The sequence below is a fragment of the Erpetoichthys calabaricus genome, chromosome 4, assembly GCF_900747795.2.
Source record: "Erpetoichthys calabaricus chromosome 4, fErpCal1.3, whole genome shotgun sequence".
Lineage (NCBI taxonomy): Eukaryota > Metazoa > Chordata > Cladistia > Polypteriformes > Polypteridae > Erpetoichthys > Erpetoichthys calabaricus.
Window position 1 is genome coordinate 136,304,306 of NC_041397.2, and position 22,453 is coordinate 136,326,758.

The 22,453-nt window shown below is 38.2% G+C and overlaps 1 protein-coding gene across 4 annotated transcripts in view; it reads left to right on the forward strand.

The window, feature by feature from the left end:
• ppef1 (protein phosphatase, EF-hand calcium binding domain 1) overlaps positions 1 to 22,453 on the forward strand; it is a 209,986-nt gene that overhangs the window by 23,572 nt on the left and 163,961 nt on the right. For 2 of the 4 annotated variants that reach the window (XR_007934848.1, XM_051927109.1), the window contains exons 2-3: positions 4,205 to 4,387; positions 19,116 to 19,190. Coding sequence is in view for 3 of the 4 variants with exons in the window: in XM_051927109.1 (XP_051783069.1) it covers positions 4,333 to 4,387; positions 19,116 to 19,190 (130 nt within the window). In the remaining variant the exon portion in view is untranslated. The remainder of the gene's footprint in view (positions 1 to 4,204; positions 4,388 to 19,115; positions 19,191 to 22,453) is intronic. The other 2 variants (XM_051927111.1, XM_051927112.1) reach the window with 2 other exon arrangements.

Consider the following 22,453-nt stretch of genomic DNA (forward strand, 5'->3'; position numbering starts at 1 on the left):
TGATCAGCTTTTATGGCTCACTCATACACCACTTGCTGTCTAGTTGTGTTCTTATCTTTACAAAAGCCACTCCAGTGCCTCCATTAACCTGTTATGCACCAGAGAAGTCAGTCCTGGGTGGCTGTTGTGACTGCAGGGTTTTGTTCCAGACAAATTTCTTACTGAGAAGTCAGTTATTGCAGTTGAACCACTTATTGCTCAAATAATGTTTTTATTATGCTTCATTTCAGTTGTTTCTCTTGTCAGGATTCTCCCCCTTTAATTGCTGATTTTAGTCATAAACATCTACATTCATTCTTTTTATTAGTAACAAAGTAACCAACAGTTCTCCATCTAACTTGGTTCCATTTAACCCTGTCATCATTAACTATCTGGTTTATCCATCCATCCATTATCCAACCTGCTGAATCTGAACACAGGGTCATGGGGGTCTGCTGGAGCCAATCCCAGCCAACACAGGGCACAAGGCAGGAACCCATCCCAGGCAGGGTGCCAACCCACCGCAGAACTATCTGGTTTAATAAAACATTTTGGAAGAACACTGAAGAGAAAAAAGTGAAGGCCAGAGAATTACTAATCCAGTTCAGGCTACAAATCATTTAGACCAGTGGTTCCCAAACTTGGTCCTGGGGAACCCCTGTGGCTGCAGGTTTTTGTTCCAACCAGATTCACAATTGGTGATAATAATCAATAAAAAGTGATCTCATTTAATTAGTTAGTCCTTTTTACTCTTCTCTTATTCTGCATTCAGAAAAACACAACAGTAAGATTTTTACATTTACAGTATAAGACATTTAAAATTTTTTCCATTATTTTCTAAAGCTGTAAATGCTTAATTCTTTTTTGTTGTTTTCCTATTATTTTCCCCTTTTCCTGTATAGTTTGCTCTCTTCATTTAACCCTAATAGTGACAATTAACAACTAGCACAGCAGACACCCGGGATGATGAAAGCAGCAGCGACTTCAGTGTCAGACCCGCTAATTAGTAAATAATCAATTAAATAACCAGAACACCTAGAAAAACAGAATGAAAAGAAAATGCTGTTAACGACTTAAAAAAACCCCGATATATTCCCCATTTAACTTCTTATTACATTTTATTAAAAATCTACCAAACTTAGTTTGTAACTTCTACATTGACTCCAAAACACAGAAACTGGAAAATAATGACTCGCTTAATTAGACTAAGAGTCCAATGAAAAATGGAAGTTGGTTGGAACAAAAACCTGAAACCACAGTGGGTCCCCAGGATTGAGTCTGGGAACCACTGATTTAGACAATGTCCTTAGAAAGGATAAAGACCTACCATATAAGAATGATATGACATGGCAGAATGTAAACAAGTCATAAAATAAAATAAGATTGGATATTGCCAAGGATTGGTTTCTAATTAAGCCATCGAGCTGGAACAAAAAAAAAATGTCTTTACTATGGCACCCCATGACCTTATTTGCAGACCCATTGTCTGCACTAACATTTGAGTAACCCATATTTCATATTAGATGAAGATGAGACAGTCAGAATTTCAGTAAAAAGTACCTTCTCAGCCGTGTACTTGAAAAACTAGCAACCAATGTTTACTTCTGACATTTCTTCCCACATGTACTTTGACAACTTTGTCCATCCCAGCTCTGGATAGAAGCTTATCCACATACCACAACGACTCCCTAATGTTATATAAACATGCATAATCACTCCTCTTAGTAAAGCATCCCTGTTTTTAACAGTTCCCTTTTTCCAGGTATGGATTTTTATATTCCTCACTGGAATTCCTTAGTCAGCCAATAATAGCAGAACTTTCAGAGTCCCCTCCAAGCAAGGTGATTAAATAAGTGTTCTTCTAACTTTTATACCCCTAGACAGTATGCATATGGCACCAAGTGCTGTGTCTGAACTGTCTCTGACTATCTGGATTGAAGTCTCCCTCACTGCCACTTTAGGAGTGCATACTATCTCTCTAAATGATATCTCATGGTGTTTCTCTGTTTCTCTATTGTGTGCAGACCCAATAATTTAATTGCAAGTGTGGCATTGATCCTAAGAAAACTGACATGTATATGAACAATATAGACTCTTATTTTTTCAGTTAAGACTGTGTTCGAAAAAATAAAACATTTTTTCAGTTTCTTTTAAAAAGAGGAGGTGTATTATAGGGTGACTTTTATGGTAAATATTGAAATACTGTAATAGTAATGATGTAGTGAATCTGTATATAACTGCCTTCATCTGGCAAGTGCTTAGTTCTGACGCAATTCCTAGATGTGTGCTTTTATGAATGAAATGTAATTACATGTTTTTAGAAGCAGACAGCGTAAGTTGCTAAGTTACTCTTTGTCCCTACACCAACAAGGATGGACACTGTCTGATTTTGAACTATATGATATTGTATATAATTTACAATATCATGAAAATGAATGTGTTGACAGACAAGCAAGACATATACATTCATCCTTTATTTACACTTAATCTACTTCATGGATACGAGGGGCAAGATTTTATCTGTGATACTTTAGAGTTTTAATATAACCCAACATGCATGCATTTCGGATGTGGGGAAAAACTGATGTACCCAGAGAAACCCAGTTGTAGACTTTGTGAAACAGTTCAAACTCCACAATTATAAACTGCTCAAAAAATTCAAGGAACACTTTTCAATCAGAGTATAGCATCAATGAGTCTTCTGGTCAGTTAAGTAGCAGAGGGGGTTGTTAGTCCGTTTCAGCTGCTTTGGTGTTAATGAAATTAACAACAGGTGTACTAGAGGGGCAACAATGAGATGACCCCCAAAACAGGAATGGTTTAACAGGTGGAGGCTGCTGACATTTTTCCATCCTCATATTTTCTGTTTTTTCACTAGTTTTGCATTTGGCTACGGTCAGTGTCACTACTGGTAACATGAGACGATACCTGGACCCTACAGAGGTTGCACTGTTCATTTACAAGTTACTGTAAATGATATTCAATTTGAAACTAAACACATTTGGTCAAATGAAGTAAACAAGCTGCACAGATAGACAGATTGGTACAGAGGTGGCTTAATGTCTCTGTGCACGTCCTCCTTTACAGATTAAGAGTGTTCATGTGTGTGTGTGTGTGTGTGTATGTGTGTTCATTTCTTCCTGTTCATCATCCAGCATGTCCTCTGCTACGAGAAACAATCGCTTCTTTGATTGTGTGAGTTCATGCGTGCGTGAGCTTCTTTATGCCTCTGTATGTGTGCACATGTGTATTTCAATACATTATGTATCTCAAAAACATTTTGCAAGTCAATAGGCCTGTTCCAACTATTTATTTAAACAAAGCAGACTGCAAAAATCCTGGGTAAATCAAACAATTTCTATGGCAGTTATCTTTGGACATAGGTTTTTGAAGGATAGAGAAATGAGTATTGAACCAAACTGGACCAAAAATAACTTGGAACTCGTAATAATGCAAGCACAATGCAATTTGTTTGAAAGTGATTTTTAGAGGATATCATTGTACATAGGTTTTCATAGACACCATGCTAAAATCAGCTTTTCTCAATGTTTTGAACATCATAGAACCAACATTTGAACTTCACTTGTTTAGATTCTGAACATTATATTGTGAACTGCGTCATTGTGGTTGAGGTTCTACAGCCCACTGCTCTCACATATTCAACTCAGATTGACTGTAAATGACACTGAGATCATTTAGGCAGGTGAATACGTCACAAAAACTTGCACTTGGAGTTCTGGGATTAGGTGTCATAATTCTCCTAAATGCACAAGGTCAGGTACAGATCATTTTTCAGGATCACTTTAAAAATAGGTGTGGCGTGGTTGTGCATTGGTAGTGCTGCTACCTCGCATTAAGGAGACCAAGGTTAGCATCCTGGGTCATCCCCACATAGACTTTGCATTTTCCACTTTCCTTCTACTGTCCAAAGACATGCAGGTCAGGTGAATTAGTGATGCTAAATTGGCTGGGTATGTGTTTGGTGTGTATGTGTGTGTCTGCTCTGCTATGCCAGGATTTGTTCCTGTCTTGCATCCTGTTCTGGCTGAGATAGGTTCCAATACCCCCCATATGACCCTGGTCTGGATTAAGTGGGTTAGAAAATGACATGACTTTAAAAATACACAATGACAAGCTTAACCTCCCATTTTGCAGTGTGTATCCAGTGTTACCTGTAAAAATTTAAAATATCTACTGTTTATTTGATTCCATCATGGGTTTTTAGGGACAAGACTAGCTCTGCAGAATGTATGACGAAGAATGTGAAATGTGAAAAATTGAAAGACATATTTTTTCTGGGCTGGAAAGTCATGGAGTCAACACACTGCAGATGAGCAGACGGCTGCTGTCGTCATGGGATGTGGCACGTCTATTGCCACTCAGCGACAAGGAAAAAAGTCGGAGAAGGGTGAGCTGTTGTCTACTTTTGTATACATTTTTTTCTCTTCATTTCTGAAGAACCTAAAAAATGTAACAATTTATTATTTTATTTATTTTGTTTTTATAAGATCCAGTGGGTCTCATGAGTTTCCAGACAAATATGAACCAATTGTAACTAGTTGAGAGCAGATTACAAAACAAGATAAGAAGATGGCTTTTATTTCCAGGGTTAAATTCCATAAATCTAATGAGTGTTTTAGAAAAAATGACACGTTATAAGGAGTATATGAAACTCAAACAAACAATTGCACATGTTCGGTTGATTGGCAACTCTAATTTGGTTCAGTATGAGTGAGTATGTGTATGCGTGACTGTGCCCTATGACACACTGGAATCCTATCCAGGGTTTATTCCTTCCTTGTGATTGACGGTTCTAAGATACTATCTGTCACTCCACACTGTTCACCAGATTAAGTTGTGACTTCTCAAGAGTTTTGGAAGGTGTAATATTAGATTTATGTGTGTGTGCATAAATAACGATATTCAAAATTCTTTCTCTTTCATTGTCAGATTCACATTTAACATGGAAACTTGTGCAGTCTCAAGTTAAATGGTTTCTTTATTCTATTTACAATACATAGGACAATACAAGGCAGAGTGGTGGCTCTGAGGTTACGGATCTGCACTGGCAATCGAAAGGTTGCCGGTTCGAATCCCGTAAATGCCAATAGGGACTCTGCTCTGTTGGACCCTTAAGCAAGGCCCTTAACCTGCAATTGCTGAGCGCTTTGAGTAGTGAGAAAAGCGCTATATAAATGCAAAAAATTATTAAAAATTATAGGACAATACATACACTTTTACTCAACTTCCATTTGTTTTCACACTGAATTGTCTGTGATTGTTAGTTATTATAAACATGAAACTACTGATACTTCCTGCACTGTGTGTTGTTTGAATGTAGCATATTACCATGTGGCTAATGATACTGTTTGGGTTGTCAGATCAGTTACAGCTATTAAAATACACCGTTATTGATACTAACCAATCACCAAACCAGTAGAACAAAGCCACTGTTTCTGTACCTTATACACTGTAAATGTGAATATACAACGACCTGCATTTATTGTGATTTCACTTGCAACAGAACTGAATATGACACCTTTCATACTCCAGGTTGCATTTAACTTTAAAAGTATGTGCTTTCTTTTCCATATAACCTGTTCTGGAAAATGTCTGGAAAAAGGATGTTTAGCTAGGCAGTGGGTTAGGTTTAGGCCCAGCTCCAGGGGGTCGTTTAGCTGTGCTAATCCACCTCCACATATTACCATCCCCACAACCAAGCTGTCAGGTATAACGTTACTTGTTGGATTTTTAAGACTTTATCACATTATACCCCCCACTATTTTAGATGCCCCCCCCCTTAATATTTTGCTCAGGAAATGGAGCTGATTAGATTGCAGAATGGATGGATGGGCTATTGCAGTAAAATCTTTCCTGGTCAGTTTTTGCAGATGTACCATCATTATTGTTACATTCTGTTAATGTTAAACATGAGCGGGCTTAAATGTCAAGGCAGATGTACATACTGTAATATAAACTATCACTCCTGGGTGAGATCTTAAACGCTTGCTTACATGCAATGCACTTCTGTACATTCCCTTTTCTGGAATCACTTCCCAGTATTGTCCGTTTTAAAATGTATACATTGATTCCCAATCACAACATTTTGTTCCATGCTTTGTTTAGGTATTCAGGCTCACCTTCCTGGTGGCATGTGTAATTATTATAGAGAACATGATTGAGAGCTCATAAAGACTTCCTGTCTATCTGGGTCAGAGTTAGATCTATCTCTTTTGAAGTGGATGCATTTTCCACTCACAGACCTGCAAACATGGTAAAGTGTCTTTCAAATATAGACTATTATAAAGCCCCCCCATAATATGTTCATGTACTTCAAATGATTAGGTCAGTCTCCCATTGACAGATCAAGTCAAGTCAAGTCAAGTCAAGTCAAGTCAATTGGCTTTATTGTCATTGGCACAAAACAACATTCCCCATGACCGTGGAGCAAAAATACTATAATAGATAAATAAGTAATTAGTAAGAAATATTAGGTAAGCAAATAGTTAGAAATAATTGATGTAGAGAATAATAAATAAATAATGAATCATTAATAACAGTAAAACTAATAATAAAAAACAACAGTAGTGACAAGTGTAACAAATGTACTACAAATAAATTTGCTACTAGGGGTGGATGTGAGGGCAGGAGGGCAGCACAGGGTACAGAGTCCAGACAACCCAGCTATTGCAGAATATGGCAGAAAAGCTACAGTATCTTCTGCCAGATGGAATTGGGGCAAAAAGACTGTGGGAAGAGTTGGAGCTGTCCTTAACAATGTTGTAAGCTTTGTGGAATGAACCCTTTACAAAGATGTCTTCAACAGAGGGAAGAAAGGGCATCTTCAATTTTTTTCTGTTATGTGCACTATCCATTGTATGATCTTACGATCTGAGACACTGCTCTTGATGGTGCCTTTGTAGAATGCAGTGAGAATTTGGGAAGGTAGTCTTTCCTTCTTCAGCCTGTATGGACTGTTTGGGGTCTCTTTGTCAGGAAGTCCAGGATCCAGTTACATAGGAAAATGTTTTGCCTAGCAGACCCAACCTTTTTGTGAACTTCTGAGGGATAGTCATGTGGAAAGCTGAACCGAAGTCAATGAAAAGCATCCTAGCATAAAATCCTCTTTTGCCCAAATGGGACAGGATCAGATGAAGATCACTTGATACGGTAATATCAGTGGAACGGTTCAGTATGATAACATTATGTTGTATATGGCTGTCACTTATGGATGTGCTTTAATTCAAAATAAACTCATTGTGTTCCACCTCTTATGGGGAAGCTTGAGTCTGAGGAGGCATCCTGGAGTTATAAATAAATATAAAGTGTTATATCTTGGCTTAAGTTTATTTTTGGATTAAGAAACATTGGTCCAGGTCTCTGTCATCTTTCATTTGGTTAACTTAACTCTCCTATTAAATTTTCTTTCAGTGAAAAGCACTAAGAAATGATATTTGTAATTTTAGCGTAGAGTCTTACTGTGTATCAGATGGTACTCTCACTGAGCCCCTCATGTGACATACAGTAGCTGCATTGGATTCTTATTAATATCCCTGTTAGCATCAAGGCTCTATTACATAACGTCAATAAAGAGCCCTGTGATCAAATGTCCAAGAATACTTTTTCATTGCTTGCACAATATAATGAGATGTTTCGAAGCCATAATCTGAATAATCTGAACAAATGTTTATCCCTCCTAATGGTGACTCATCTCTCTCAGTAGACCTGGTTTCCTCTGAATTCTAATCTAAGGTGAACACACAGCTTTAAGTATCATTACCTACAAATGAATATTCTTATTTCATCTATGTTATCAGCTTTTTTTTTCTTTCTACCCTACTTTTTTCTATCTTGATGAACTGACTGTGTCACATTTAGTAATTTATATAAGATTTCTGTGCTTTGCATTCTAACACTTCCACAATTGCAGAAAGTTAGTAAATGGGGTCGTACAGTGGCACAGTGGTTTCCATACAACTTCAAGAGACTGGATTTGAATCCCAGTTAATATACTGTCTACATGGAGTTTACATATTATATTCATGTAATTATGTATTTATAGGTTGATCTTCTGGTTCACCAAGGAATACATCCACAGTAGGTTAACTGGTAACACTAAACTGGCTCTAAGTGTTTGGACGCATGAGTGTGCTCCTGATAGACCAGTGCCTTTTCCATGGTTCCTACTTTGTGCCAAGGCTCTCTAGATAAATTCTGGCTCTACAGCAACTGTCCTCTTCGGATTCTTTCGTGGGCCTTCGGGTGACTGTAAAGACCAAGGTATGAAAGCAGCATTCTGGGGCATTCAGGGCATTAGATTGCAGCTGACTCTATAGCGGCATTCACAACTGAAATGAGACAGGCTTTTGCCCACTGGTATTGTTGGGCTCTAGACGTTTCTCTTCATAGAACTTGTATTAAGAACCCTAGGTTCTTCTCCCATCCAGATGGGCTACCAAGAATTCCAGTTCAGGTGGTGAGGTTGTCCTTGAACTTCTTCATGGGTTACTGACAAGCCTGGTCATATGTGCCCACTGGAGGATCCTGATGATGGAGAACCTTTTATCTTGTTTTACTCCCAGGATGGAGTAGAGCTTGTTTTGGTGGAATCTTTTCAACTCTTTTAGATGTCATCAGTATAGTGTCCAGTCTCTGGGTTGTAGAGGATTATGCTGAAGACAAATGCACATTAGAGCGAAAGCTACTGTAAGTCTTCATTCTTAGTATGTGGTTGCACAAGAACAGTTGCGTTTCCCATACATTCAGAGGGGTGCAAATATCCTGTTTGTGATATCCTCAATGATGGTGAAGGAACAGGAAAAGATGCTGCTGACGTAAGAAAAGTGTGAGACCTAAAGGTGCACCATTGACACTAATGGGCACCTCATTGGACAACTCCATCCGGCAATTGCTTGAATTGTTTTAGTGATCTTAGTTTCTGTATGGTGCAAAAACTCAGCTTAATAACACACATCTGTGGCAAGCTGAAGGTACTGCATTAAATGGCTGGCAATGACATTGTAATCTGCATACTATGCCTTGGTGAGTTCCACTATGGAGACATTAGTTTTTGGCACATGATGGGCTTAATTGAAAAGGCACTTATCCAACTGGGAATGCAGTTAGAGTAGAAAGATATTTTCTTCGAAAACTATGTTATTGATTAGCAAGATAAAGGGAGAATGAAATTGGAGTGAAGGCACAGAATTGCTTCAAACCAGTCTTGACTGGGAAAGTAGAAGACATTTTTCCATGAAACATGACTTACCCCTTCATGTCGGATGATCCCCTTCATTTTGGGAAGGATACCAAAATATCAAAGGACCTAAAAAGAATGTCATAGCAGATTGTGTTAAAGGTTATCTCCATTCAAGGACTATCAATAGAAGAGTATTATGGCAGTGTATGGCAGTGTTCTCTGGAATTCTCTTGAATCTGTCAGACAATAAATATCATATATCAAATGCATTGGAATGCATTTTATGTTTCTGAGTGAAGTTCCTTGCCAAATGATGAAATGAAATGAAATGAAATGAAAATTCTGGTGAGTATTTTACCAGTGATTGAAAGCAGTGAAATGTACCAGTAATTGCCATGGAGAATATTGAAATTGGGTTATAACAGTAACACATCAGAAGTTGGCAGGTTTTTGAAACTGTTCCCTTACCGGGGGGAACAGATGATGCAGCTGAGAAGCAAGGGATTGAGTGCCCACCTTCAGGACTTTCACCAGAATGTTATCAGGACCCAGTTATTTGTTGTTTTTCATTCCTCACATAATGATTTTGACATCAGAGAGGCTGGGAGATGCATCAAAGCACATGGTCTACTGAGGAAGCCAGTTGATGATAGTGCAGTCAACTCCAGCTGTGCAGATCAGCAGTGCTTCAAAGTACTGAACACATCTTTTAATAACTAACATATCAATCTAAAGGATAAGGGTACCATCTGTACTTCAGCCATACAAAGTTGCTCAATGAGACATAAGAGATGGATTTTATGAAAGAGTAGAAATTTTCTGATGAGTTTGATTGTATGCCTTGAAGCTTTTATAGTGGTCTCTCTTGGCTCGTGGATCATTCTCTTCTTAAAGCCTTGGCACATATTTCTGGTTGATAACATCAGAGATCTCTTTGTTGCTTTAATTGAACAAGTCTAGATATTTTCAGGTCTGATACTCAAAGCATTCAATTGGGGTCTTTGTCATGGCATTCTTCAAGACCCACCAGTGCTAGCTGATGGAAGCCAACATAGATGGTGGTAAAACCTAGGAAAACCTGTCCCTCAGTATAGAATGAAACTAATACCTCCAAATGTTTATGTGCAAGCAGGCAATCATAAATTTTCTACTGATTGCTGTGAAGTTGCGGGAGCGCTAATATAGCTTCAGCTTCAGGCCAAGCTTTGGAAAGATCATTTGTTGATTCATCCAGTTGTTTTCAGCTATCCTTATCGCTCAAGTAGTCATTACATCACAGTAGTTGTGGGTTCATGTTATAGTCAAGTAGATATCAATACCTTGATCTAAGGTGCCTCAGAAACATCTTATGTTTCTCTTTCAGTCAGAACATAATGTTTATAACTATCAGGTTGGGCTCAGACTTCAATCTCAGAAGAAGAAGGCCAGGTCAAGTTTGCAGTGTTTCTTGTTGACACAGGCATTGAAGTCCCCAAGAATGAAAACCTTGACTTGTTAACTAACATTACAGAGAACTTGTTGGAGGCTGTGGTGAAAGAAATCTTTGGCAGTGGTATCAGATTCTAACTTTGGGGCATAGACACAACAGTCATCTGCTTCTGTCCAGGGAGAGGAATACAAAGGGAGATTGTGACATCCTTTTATTGATGCAGATTGTGGTCAGTACCAAAGATCTTAATGTCAAATCCTACCTTTCCAGACAAAAGTGTAGCTAGCTTTGACTTGTCTTTGTTGACCAGTATTCATTAGTTTAGTTTTGCTGATGGCTGTGTTGTTGATGTTAAACCTTTATAGTTACCTGGTTGCCAGCATGGTTCCCCTCTTAAAATGGAAGATTTTCATAGCATTTCTGTCAAGGAGAATTCAAGCATTCCATGTCAGCAGAATAACTGAAGAACTGGAGTGTTTAAAATCCATTTGTTCGTGCCACATAAAGGACAAAATGGCTTGGTGAGGCAACCCAGTCAAGCTTACTTGAGGACAACTTTTCTAGATCTTTTCTCACATAAGGTGAGTTGTGTTACACCTGAATAGTAACAATCAGCCATAAAAGCTAAACATAGAGTCCCAGCGCTGCCTCAGTTCATTATCATTGTGCCTTCACCGGCAAAGTGCACACTTTGTCCTAGGGGCTTCAGTTGTCTCAGTTGCCTTGCATGTGTTGGCCTTGGTCTTTTCAAAAAAGACATAGAGGACTTGAGGAATATGAAGGTTGTAATATGTTGTTCACATTAATAATGGGGGGCTGGCTGCAGACTCCAGGACTCTGTTAACTTCACTGTATAAACTCTGGATCCATGGCACAGATGTGATTTGAGACAACAGAGTCTGTCCACAACTGCAGTAGGTTGCTGTGATTTAATTTCTACTGGGACATTGGTTCTGAGCCAGCAAATATGGCTTTGTCTTTATCTGCTTTTTACAGTTGTTGTTGTTGTCAACCTGACCCATCCACCTGTTTCACTGTTTGGGACTGGATCAAGCTCAGGCTGGATTATTTACTTCCACCTTGCCATAATATGAGACCCTGGGAGTACAAGACTGCCAATGGCATTGCCTGTGACTTAATAAAACCATAAAGGTCACTGCGCCATCCTTGGTGTGTGGATGGAACATTAGATAATGTTCAAAATAGTTACCTTTATCCTGGAATTTTCTCTTTATCATATGATACCATCAAAAATTAGTTTTATATTTCAAAACCATGTTTGACACAATGTAGTATTTATTTAGAGACCTGCCTCAAACAGTGCCCAAAAGACAGCCACAACGTGTAGCATGTGTTCCTCCCAAATGTCAGAATAGATTACCACCTCATTCAAGTAGCTGGCATTGTAGATATTGTGGGGTCTTTATCCACCAAACTCTGGAAGGCGGCTGGAGTCCCATGCAAATCACCTTGAAGGACACGGTACTGCCAGTGTCTGCTGGGGGTACTAAACATTGTAATTTCCTTTGAGGATTCTATTAAAGGAATTTGCCAATATCCTTTTGTTATGTCCAATATAATTAGAAAGCAAGGCTCTTCCAAGTCAATCAAGGAGTTTGTCTACTAGTGGCATTGGATAGACATCTAGCGACAACTCTGCCTCTCGCTCACTTGCTGGCTATGCTCAGGCACCCGATACTACTCACTCATGGTCTTCTGACTGATCCAGTCGCATTTGTACATGAATGCGCGATCAGCCAAACACATCAATCAACCCCAGAGCAGCACTGGCATGTGCACACCTGCACACATGCAGAGCCTGCATGGTCTGGGACGCAGTTATTTAGTTAAAATCATGTATCCCCCACCAAGCCACCATTTAAATGGAAAGGCTCCACATGCCTCCCAAACCAGTGCAATTAATGGCCAAGGTCTTTGGCAAGGCCCTATCACTGCACTAAAATTATAAAAGTACTAAATCAAACTCCTCAATAAAAGAAATTCTAAGCCCCGTTCTTAAACAGGACATGAAAAGAATAAGAGCTTGAAAAGACAATTAAATCAGCAATAAATAAATAATTCATCAAAATTTCAAAATTCTGAAAAGTCCTCTTAAGGCATGGGAGGGTGGGTTCGTAAAACAGTCAGGCACCAATCCCACTTGATGTTCTCTCTTCTGTTCTTCATTCCTCACTGCCACCACTTGTGACGGTTTCTATGTTCAAATGGCTTCAGGTAGCAACCAGGGACAGTGGGGACAAACTGGACCATCACAATTCCTTTTTTGCAAATATGCGATAGCATTCATTTATGATTCAAAGGCCCTAGGTTTATAGATAGCCTCTCCATGTGAGAACATGGCATGGAGAAAGGGAAGATATATGGGAAAACAGTACAGGAACACAATACTTAATAATAATAATACATTTTATTTATATAGCGCCTTTCCCATGCTCAAGGCACTTACAGAATATAATAAAGAACGGCAGCGTATACAGTATATAGCATTGTACAAACCAGATAAATAAATAAAGAAGATTAAGACAGTGAATTCTGAAAAAAAAAGAAACAGACAACATAATTGATGGTCTAGCACACACACATACAGGTTACATGAGCATCTTGACAGAGAAGTAAACTGAGAGAAGGGTAATAAAGTCAAGTAGAGCTAAAAGCCTTCCTGAACAGATGAGTTTTGAGTTGTTTTTTAAAAGAGTTCATGGAGTCAGCTGACCTGAGTAATTTCGTTAGGTCATTCCAGAGTCTGGGCGCTATAAAGCTGAAGGCCCTGTCACCCATGGAGTGTAGATTAGTGAGGGGCACAACAAGATTGCCAGAATCAGAGGACCTTAGTGGGCGGGCAGGCACATAGTGATAGAGAAGGTCACTGATGTAGTTTGGCGCAAGGTAATTTAAGGCTTTGTAAGTTATTAGTAGGATTTTATATTCGATTCTGTAAGACACAGGGAGCCAGTGGAGACGGAGCAGGATGGGTGTGATGTGCTCGCTGCTGCTGGTTCGAGTAAGGACTCTTGCAGCTGAGTTTTGAATAAGCTGGAGCTGTGATATAAGATTAGAAGGGGAACCTGCCAGTAGGGAATTACAATAATCGATGCGGGATGTGATAAAAGCATGGACAAGTTTCTCAGCATTAGAGAAGGAGAGGAAGGAGCAAACACGGGATATGTTACGGAGGTGAAAGTAAGAAAGTTTCTTAATGTGATTTATGTGGGCGGAATAAGAGAGGGAGGAATCAAAAATGACACCAAGATTTTTTACAGTAGAGGCAGGTCTGATGAGATCACCGCCAAGATAGACTGGGAAGGAGCTCATTTTATTAAGTTGCATTTTAGTCCCAATTTGCAGGAGTTCAGTTTTATTGCAATTTAATTTTAAAGAGTTCTGCTCCATCCAGGTTTTAATTTCACTAAGGCAGGTTGTGAGCTGAGAAAGCTCTGATGAAGTTCCACTTTTAACATTGAAGTAGAGCTGAGTATCATCTGCATAAAAATGATAACCCAGTCCATAGCTACGGATAATATGGCCAAGGGGAAGCACGTAAATACAGAAAAGCAGAGGACCGAGGACAGAGCCTTGAGGGACTCCTTGTGTGACTGGCGCTGAGCTGGATCTGCTCTTGCCAAGACTAACAAACTCTTGCCTATCAGTCAGATAGGACTTGAACCACTGGAGGGCAGTGCCAGAGATACCCAGCGTGTTCTCCATTCTGGACAGTAGGATGTCATGTCTGACCGTGTCAAATGCTGCACTGAGGTCTAACAGAATTAATATGCTGGTTTGTCCAGAGTCTGCTGCCATAACCAAATCATTGGTTACCCGTAGCAGAGCAGTTTGACAGCTGTGCTGTGCCCTGAAACCAGACTGAAAGGGTTCCATCAAATTATTAGAGGTTAGGTAATTGGTGAGTTGGGAAGCTACAACACGCTCAAGAACTTTTGACAGGAAAGGTAAGTGGGAAATAGGCCGGAAATTGTTAAGATTGTCAGCATCAAGACCAGACTTTTTTAACATTGGGGTTACAGAAGCAATTTTAAAAGTGAGCGGCACAGAGCCAGTGTCAAGGGATGAGTTTATACTTGGACACTTATGTCTACAAATTATTAAATAGTGGCAGCCGGTTTCATTCTTATATGTTATAAAATCAGAGGACAATATGAATTTTTATTTTCATTTAGCAGGTAGCCATGGAAACACCAACTTCCACAGCTCACAGTAGTGTGCACAATTGTAGATTAGCATCTGAGAGATAGGAGTGTGTTACTGTTTGCATGTCTAAATGCAAATATACCATGTAATAATATAACAGTAATGGACACTGTTTTCACATTTCTGGCTGAGGCAAAGTAAACTACAATTTAAATGTACTGCAGTACTTAAGGTATTTGTTGCTCTGTATATCTAATGAATATAAATTTACAGTTTTCTAAAAAGTGTGTGTCCAAGCAGGTGGCTTGATACTGAACTTGAAAAATGGTTGTCAGAAATGCAGAACTATTTGAAATATCAAGATGCATGTCTTTTTTCTTCCACTTCTTTGTGAGGCCGATGTGATTGATCAACTTTCTCCAAACAGCTCGGTCCTACACCTTGTACTCACTCAAATATGTTACCTTCAGATCTTCTTTTACTTAATCTATCCACTTCTGCTTTGTCCTCCCTCAATTTCTCTTCCCCTGTACTTCCATTCCCATCATTCTTTTACCCACAAATTCATTGTTTCTCCACATCACATGTCCAGACTACTTCAGCCTACTTTCCTGTACTTTTCGAGATAGCTCTCCCACTTTTGTTGTACCTCTGATTGTCTCATTTCTTAATCTGAATTTTTTTTTGTAACTCCACATATCCATCTCAACATTCTCATTTGTAACTCTTTCTCCTTTGCTCCTTTTACTGCCCATGTTTCAGCTCCATGCATCATTCTTGGTCTTACCACTGTCTTATAAATCTTAGTTTTAACCTTTCCCTTAATTCTTAGATCACACAATTCTCCTGATACCTTCTTCCAATTGTTCAGTCCACACTGCTCTCTATGGGTTATCTCTCCATCTAATTTTCCATTATGGGCTACCTCTGATCCTAGATATTAATATTTATCCACTCTTTACAATAGCTCCCCCTGTTCACTAACTTTTGAATCCTGATCATCATTAAACCTCATATATTCTGTCTTCTTCTTATTTAGCTTCAATCATCTATCTTCCAAAGCCCTTCTTCATTCTTTCAACTTCCTCTCCTTTTTCTCTTTTCTAGTGGTACACAACACAATGTTATCAGCAAAAAGTATCCCACGAGGGAGATTGTTTTTTTATTCCATGACTCAGCACATCCATAACTAGAGCAAAGAAGTAAGGACTTAAAAAAGATCCCTGGTGCAGACCTACTCAAACTGGAATCTCATCTGTTACCCCAACACTGCTTTTAACCCAAGTCCCCATTCCCTCATGCATATCCTGTACAGTCCTCACATACGTCTCTGGTACACCCTCATGCACCTCCAGACCTCTTGATGTGGCACTCTGTCTCCAAATCAATAACTACCATATGCAAATCTTTCTATTTTTCTTGATGCTTCTCTATGAGATATCTCAATGCAAGGAATGCATCAGTTGTTCATCTCCAATGTCTGTCTTTGGTAATCTGCCTGCTAGACACCACCACTTTAAAGAGAAAAAAGGTCTAAAAATTGTGGGCAACTTTTGCATAATAAAAAGAGACGCACTTACTTGTTTAAATTGTTGAAGTGCTGAGTTAATTTTCATGAGGATTTGAGCTATGCCTTCGGCAGTTAAGCATGGTGCAGCGCTGGTATGCCTCGAGGTCAGGCCTGCTGGATGACGCTGCAAGAACCCTGTCATAAAGGTAAGTGTCTCCCTAGCCCCTGCTGTTAGCAAAGAGAAAAGTGTGTTTTAGTTTAGTTTAGTAACAAAGTTTGTGCATGCATGCATTAGTTTGAGAATGTTACAAACAAAAAGTAACTTACTTTTGGAGAGTGCACTTGTACTCGTGCTCATGCCTGCTCACATGCATGTGAGGCTGCTACCTGCTAGCCTATTTAATATATGCTTTGCAGGGTCTGAGTGTAGCACCTGTGCAGAATGCACCAGTGTCAGTCGCGATTGGTATAAGTGAGCAGCGTGTCACAGGATTGGCTGTAAGATTTGTTCCCAGAGTATAAGAGGCACTTCCTGCCTCTAGGGGTCGTCATTAGACTCAGTGGTATGGATAGTGTGATTGGTATAGCAGTTTGTTTTATTATACCAAACAGCAACTTGGGCCTTACTTGTATATATTTTCTTTTGTTTAATAGTATAGATATCTCCTAGCTATTTTATTGTTTTGGTGGAGGTATTTATATAGATTTTGGGTTTGTGGCGCAATTTGCTTTTCTTGTAAATATTTTTTTGGGATTCTTTGAGCTTTTTTGTTTGTAGCTTCTTCCTGATTGTTTTCTTTTTTCAGGAAGACTACTGTTTTGTGTATATACCTGTATATTTTTGTATTTATTTTTAATTTTGGTCTGCCAAAATTCACTGTAAATATCATTCACTATTTTTTATCGGGACATTATTTTTTTGTGTGTGCACCTGTAAATAAAACCCACTTTTGTTTTGGAAAATACCACCTTTTTGTATCTGTGTCTCCATGTCCGACTTCTCTCAAGTCTGATCCTGGTCAGTCCCAAACTACAAGACCCCCACTGTATAGTCTGGTGCCAACCTTGCCACTACACGGGATGTCACACTATCTATCAACATAAATTAAAATAATACTCAGTATCACTTTAGTTTAGGTAGTGCAGAAATGCATCTACTACACATTTACTCTTCTGTAATAAGACCTTAACAAAGTCTCCTTTTGGTCGTCATTACACTTATAAAGCATTTGTAAATATGTTTTTCATCTGTGTGAAGTGTGGCATATCAGGGGCCCTTGATGCACTGAAAAAATGACTTATGAATATGAAGGATTCACAGATCTAATACTGAAGCATGCAATACCAAGAGGACTATGCCTCAGTTTAGTCACTTCTGACCATTCTAAAGTGAAGTTATTTTACAAGTCCACACTGCACAGATGAATAACCATTTTCCTGAAGCATTGTAAATGTTATTGCCACCTAAAGAATCCTTTTCTAAGGTCTTATTACATAAGAGCAGATGAATAATGGAGATGTTCTTGCATTACCTAAACTAAAGTGTTATCTAATACTCAAATGGTATGTTGCATATTAGTAGATTAATATTCTTTACATGTAATTCTTCTACAAACCACATGAAGAAGATTAAAGAATATAAGTGTTAAAAACATGAAAGTGGTAAGAGTAATGCATTGATTGAGGTAATATAGAGTGAAAACATAACCTCAAGAAAATGATTTGTTAATTTGAAAAATTATGTCATATACAGAGGAGAAATTCAACTTTTACATTTAGGGAAAATACTTTGCTTGAATGAAGCCAGAATCAAAGAAATGATGAAAGCAATCAACAGTATGTCTATTATCATTGTGAAATCCAAAAACTCATCTTTTAGTCCGTTGTTTAACCTATTTAGATTCAGAAGGAGCCACTGCCTACTGCAGGAGTGCACACTGCAATGCAAGAACCAGCCTTGCTGATCCCATTCATAGCTATAACATAATTTGACCTGTGATTCTTGGTATGTTTATGGAAAGTTAGAATCTGTGGAGAAAAACTCACTGAAAGAAGATGTCAACTCCACACAGAGTGACTGGACTGGGATTAAAATACAAAAATCTGGAGTGTTGGAGCAGCAATACTAATTACTGCATTGCTGTTCAGCACATTATTCCAAATAGATAGATAGATAGATAGATAGATAGATAGATAGATAGATAGATAGATAGATAGATAGATAGATAGATAGATAGATAGATAGATAGATAGATAGATAGATGCTTTTGCAGATTTTACTTGTTTTTCAATCACAATTAAGTATATGTGATTTCAAAGTATTTCTCACAGTTACACTAAGTATGGCCACATAATTCTCTACCTACAAGGATGTTCTTCCATTAAAGTTTTACACAGTGGCTCAATAGAACAGTCAAATAAAAGGAGCAATTGCTTTCTCGAGTTTACCCTGATGGTATGATTGTCTTCTATAGTAAGCAACTCATGGGATAATATGAAGAAAGCATTTTGGTGACTGGCAGTACACCATAAATGAGCAATGGTGCTCATTTATTTTTCACCAGAGCTCATAACCATGCATTATTAATGTCACACAATAGTTTCAGAATAAAGTAAACAGATGCTCGAAGTGATTATTAACACTTCAGGTTGTTAACATAGAAGAGGAGTAGTGTAAAATATTATATACATTTCTTTACTTAAGCAAATAAAGTAAATGTGCAAAAACTGCTTTGTACAATGTATCAACACATTATCCATGCTGTTTCCTGTGTTCTGTTTTTGGTCATTCGTCTGTATCCTATTAATTTCTTCTTCTCTCAATCTCCTAGCACTGTCTTACAAATTCTTTTATTCAATAATGCCACATGCTGATGAAGCTCTCAGGACTCCTTCTCCTGCAGTAGGTAAGAGGCTTTTCTGTTTTCCCTCAGCATTTTTTTGTACGTCACATTTTAGGACTCTTAGATCTTTCATTACTTTATTTTTTCGTTATCCTCATCAAAATAACACATTCCAATTGTTTTGACAAACAGCATTATGAAAAGTATGTACGTTTAAGGTCTTATGTTGGAAATAAAAACCTTTCCATGTTGCACCAAAGTTCATGTTATAGAAGTGAGACATTTAATTTCTGCATTCTTACATATTGCAATAACGAAGATCTCTAACGGAGACTTACTGTGGTTAGAATGGCACCAAGTAGACCAAAAGTACACAAAGACTGGTGCCTTTATTGACTAAATAAATAGAGAAAAGCATACTCAATAGATAAAACAAAGTACAAGGACAATATTATAATCCTCTGGGCCTGCTAGCAGCTGCTGAACCCTGCTTACAGGTTAAAAGCGTCTCCTACTTTCCAACCTAACTTGTACCTTCTCACTTTCTTTTACTTAAGCTTTTGCTTCATTGTCTCCTGCAAAATCCTGACTCAGAGTTATCTTGGGGCCATTAGTGAGTTTTGCTCAGATTTTGATCACTTCTAGCCAAGACCTGGAAACAGTTCTGGTGTCTGCAGCAGTGTTGATTTTGCTATAGAGCTGGCAGGTTGAGACTTCATCTATGAAAGTATCAACCCTGGGCCTTCAGTCATCCTTAAAGGGCCTTGTCTGTTAAACAGGGAACATAACTCTTATCTTTCCAGTCTGGGAGTATGTGCTGCTGCTGGCTTCCTGCTGGTCTTCAACGCTGCTCCTAATTCATGTTGCTGAGGCAATGTGCTTCCCCGTGTCTGCCATGTGGTGTTCTAAACTCAGATCATCCCAGTGTGATTTTACTAACTTTCTAAGTACAACACCAAGTGCACATAGTGTCTGCTGTTTACTGCCATGCACCCCTTCACAATATACACTTTAATGTACATATACAGTCTATTTTGCATGATAGTATGTACAGAAAGTAATATGTATTAAACTGAATTATCATTAAGTCTTTAATTGAAACTCTTAAAAACAGCTCAAAAAGTTCTTTGAAATTGTTTGAAAGGTTGGTCACATACTCTTTTCTTGGCACCGGCTAGTAAATTTTACCATTAACATTTCAGAAATCTTCTAAATTAGGAATAAATGTACTGTACTTGTTCCATCTGGTATCCCTTGAGGCCTTAGGTGGGGATGCACATATTTCTTTGGAAGTCAGTCCAGATGCTGAAACACTTTTTGGAGCAAAGACTGCAGAATTAGATCATATTTAGCTAGAAGTGCTAAAGATTTTAGAAATTATTGAGGTACTATACCTAAAATGTGTTATCAATGATACATGGAATGTGAGGATGACATAATATTGGCAGATAGTGGATTGGGGTGGTGGTCCCCATTTTGTAAAAAAAAGGACCCAGGGAATGTGTTATGACCATTGAAGAAGAGATAGTTGCTCCCATAAGCAAACAGCAAAACAACATCCTGTATGAGACAACAAAAATGAGGTGCTTTTTCTTTGAAAGTGAGACTTCGAAGATTATAGAAATGTTTAAAAGATTGCAATAAAAAGAATGGCAGTTAATGGGGCATTAAAAGTAAACAATGCTTTAGTAAACACTTAGAGGGCACACAGATACTGCAGAGCAGCGTAAGGCCATCTGTTAGCTCCACTTAAGATACACATTCTGCAGAGCTTTGGGTTGAAAATGAGTACAGTAACAGAACAGTAGAGAAAATCTGAACAGATCCTATGAAATATTTATTTATGCAGAGAACTGTAGATACAAGGAACAAGTTGCAAGACTTTTGTTACTTAACGTATATTGATCTTTGAAGATTTTCTTTACTATGTTTGCCACACTCATTCCTTACTACAAGTATTTTAGCTAATTATACTGTATTTATAGTACTCTGTACTGTACTTTATTGATAGTATTTGTGCAATTAAATATTAGTTATATATTGATTTGCTTTGCATTTTGTTAGCTTAATCTACTTCTACATACCAAACAGAAAAGAGAAACTACTTCCCTTTTATTCTACAATTCTTCCCTCTTGACAATATTTAAGAAACAGAAAATTTTAGAATAGAAACAGGCCATTCAGCCCAACAAAGCTTGCCAGCCCTATCCACTTAATTCCTCCAAAGTAACACCAGATCTAGTTCGGAAGGTCCCTAAGGTGCTACTGTCTACCACACTACGTGGTAACTTATTTAATGTGTCTGTGGTTCTCTGTGTGAAGAAAAACTTCCTAATGTTTGTGCGAAATTTACCCTTAACAAGTTCCCAACAGTGTCCCTGTGTTCTTGTTGAACTCATTTTAAAGTAACAGTCTTGATCCACTGTACTAATTCCCTTCATAATTTTAAACATTTTATTCATGTCACCTCTTAATCTCATTCTGCTTAAACTGAAAATACTCAGCTTTTTTAATCTTTCCTCATAATCTGAATTCAGCCTAGCTGCTTTTTTCTGGACATTTTCTAGCACTCCTATGCTCTTTTTTTGTAGCATGGAGACCAAAACTAGTACTCCAGATGAAGCTTGACCACATTGTTCAATATAACCTAACATTCTGTTAGCCCTCTTAATGGCTTTTGAACACTGTTCGGAAGTTGATACCGATGAGTCCACTATGACTCCTAAATCCTTCTAATAAGGTGTACTTTCAATTTTCAGACCTCCCATTGTATATTCAAATCTAACATTGTTACTTCTTACATGTGATACTTTACATGTACTTACATTAAATTTCATCTGCCACAAATCTGGCCAAACTTGTATGCTGTCCAAGTCCCTCTGTATTGATTCAATGGATTCTAGATTATCTGTCACGCTTGGTATCATCTGAAAATTTAACCAGTTTGTTATTTATATTCCTGTCAAAATCATTTATGTATATTAAAAACAGAAACGACCCTAGCACTGACCTCTGCGGGACACCATTCTTAATTAACATTAGCTAATTCTGGTAGGGTTCCTCACACCATCACCCTCTGCTTGCTGTGTTTTAGCCAATTCTGCCCCCATCTATACACTGCACCCTAAATGCCTGCTTTTCTTAGTTTGATGCCCAACCTCTCATGTGGGACCTTATCCAATGCTTTCTGAAACTCAAGATAAGTAATATCATATGCACTATTGTGTGCATTTGTTGCTTCCTCATAGAATTCCAGCATATTCTATAAACACTGCAATGATCTTGGGATGCCTTACAGATTATTTGCATGGCTCCTTGTACATTCT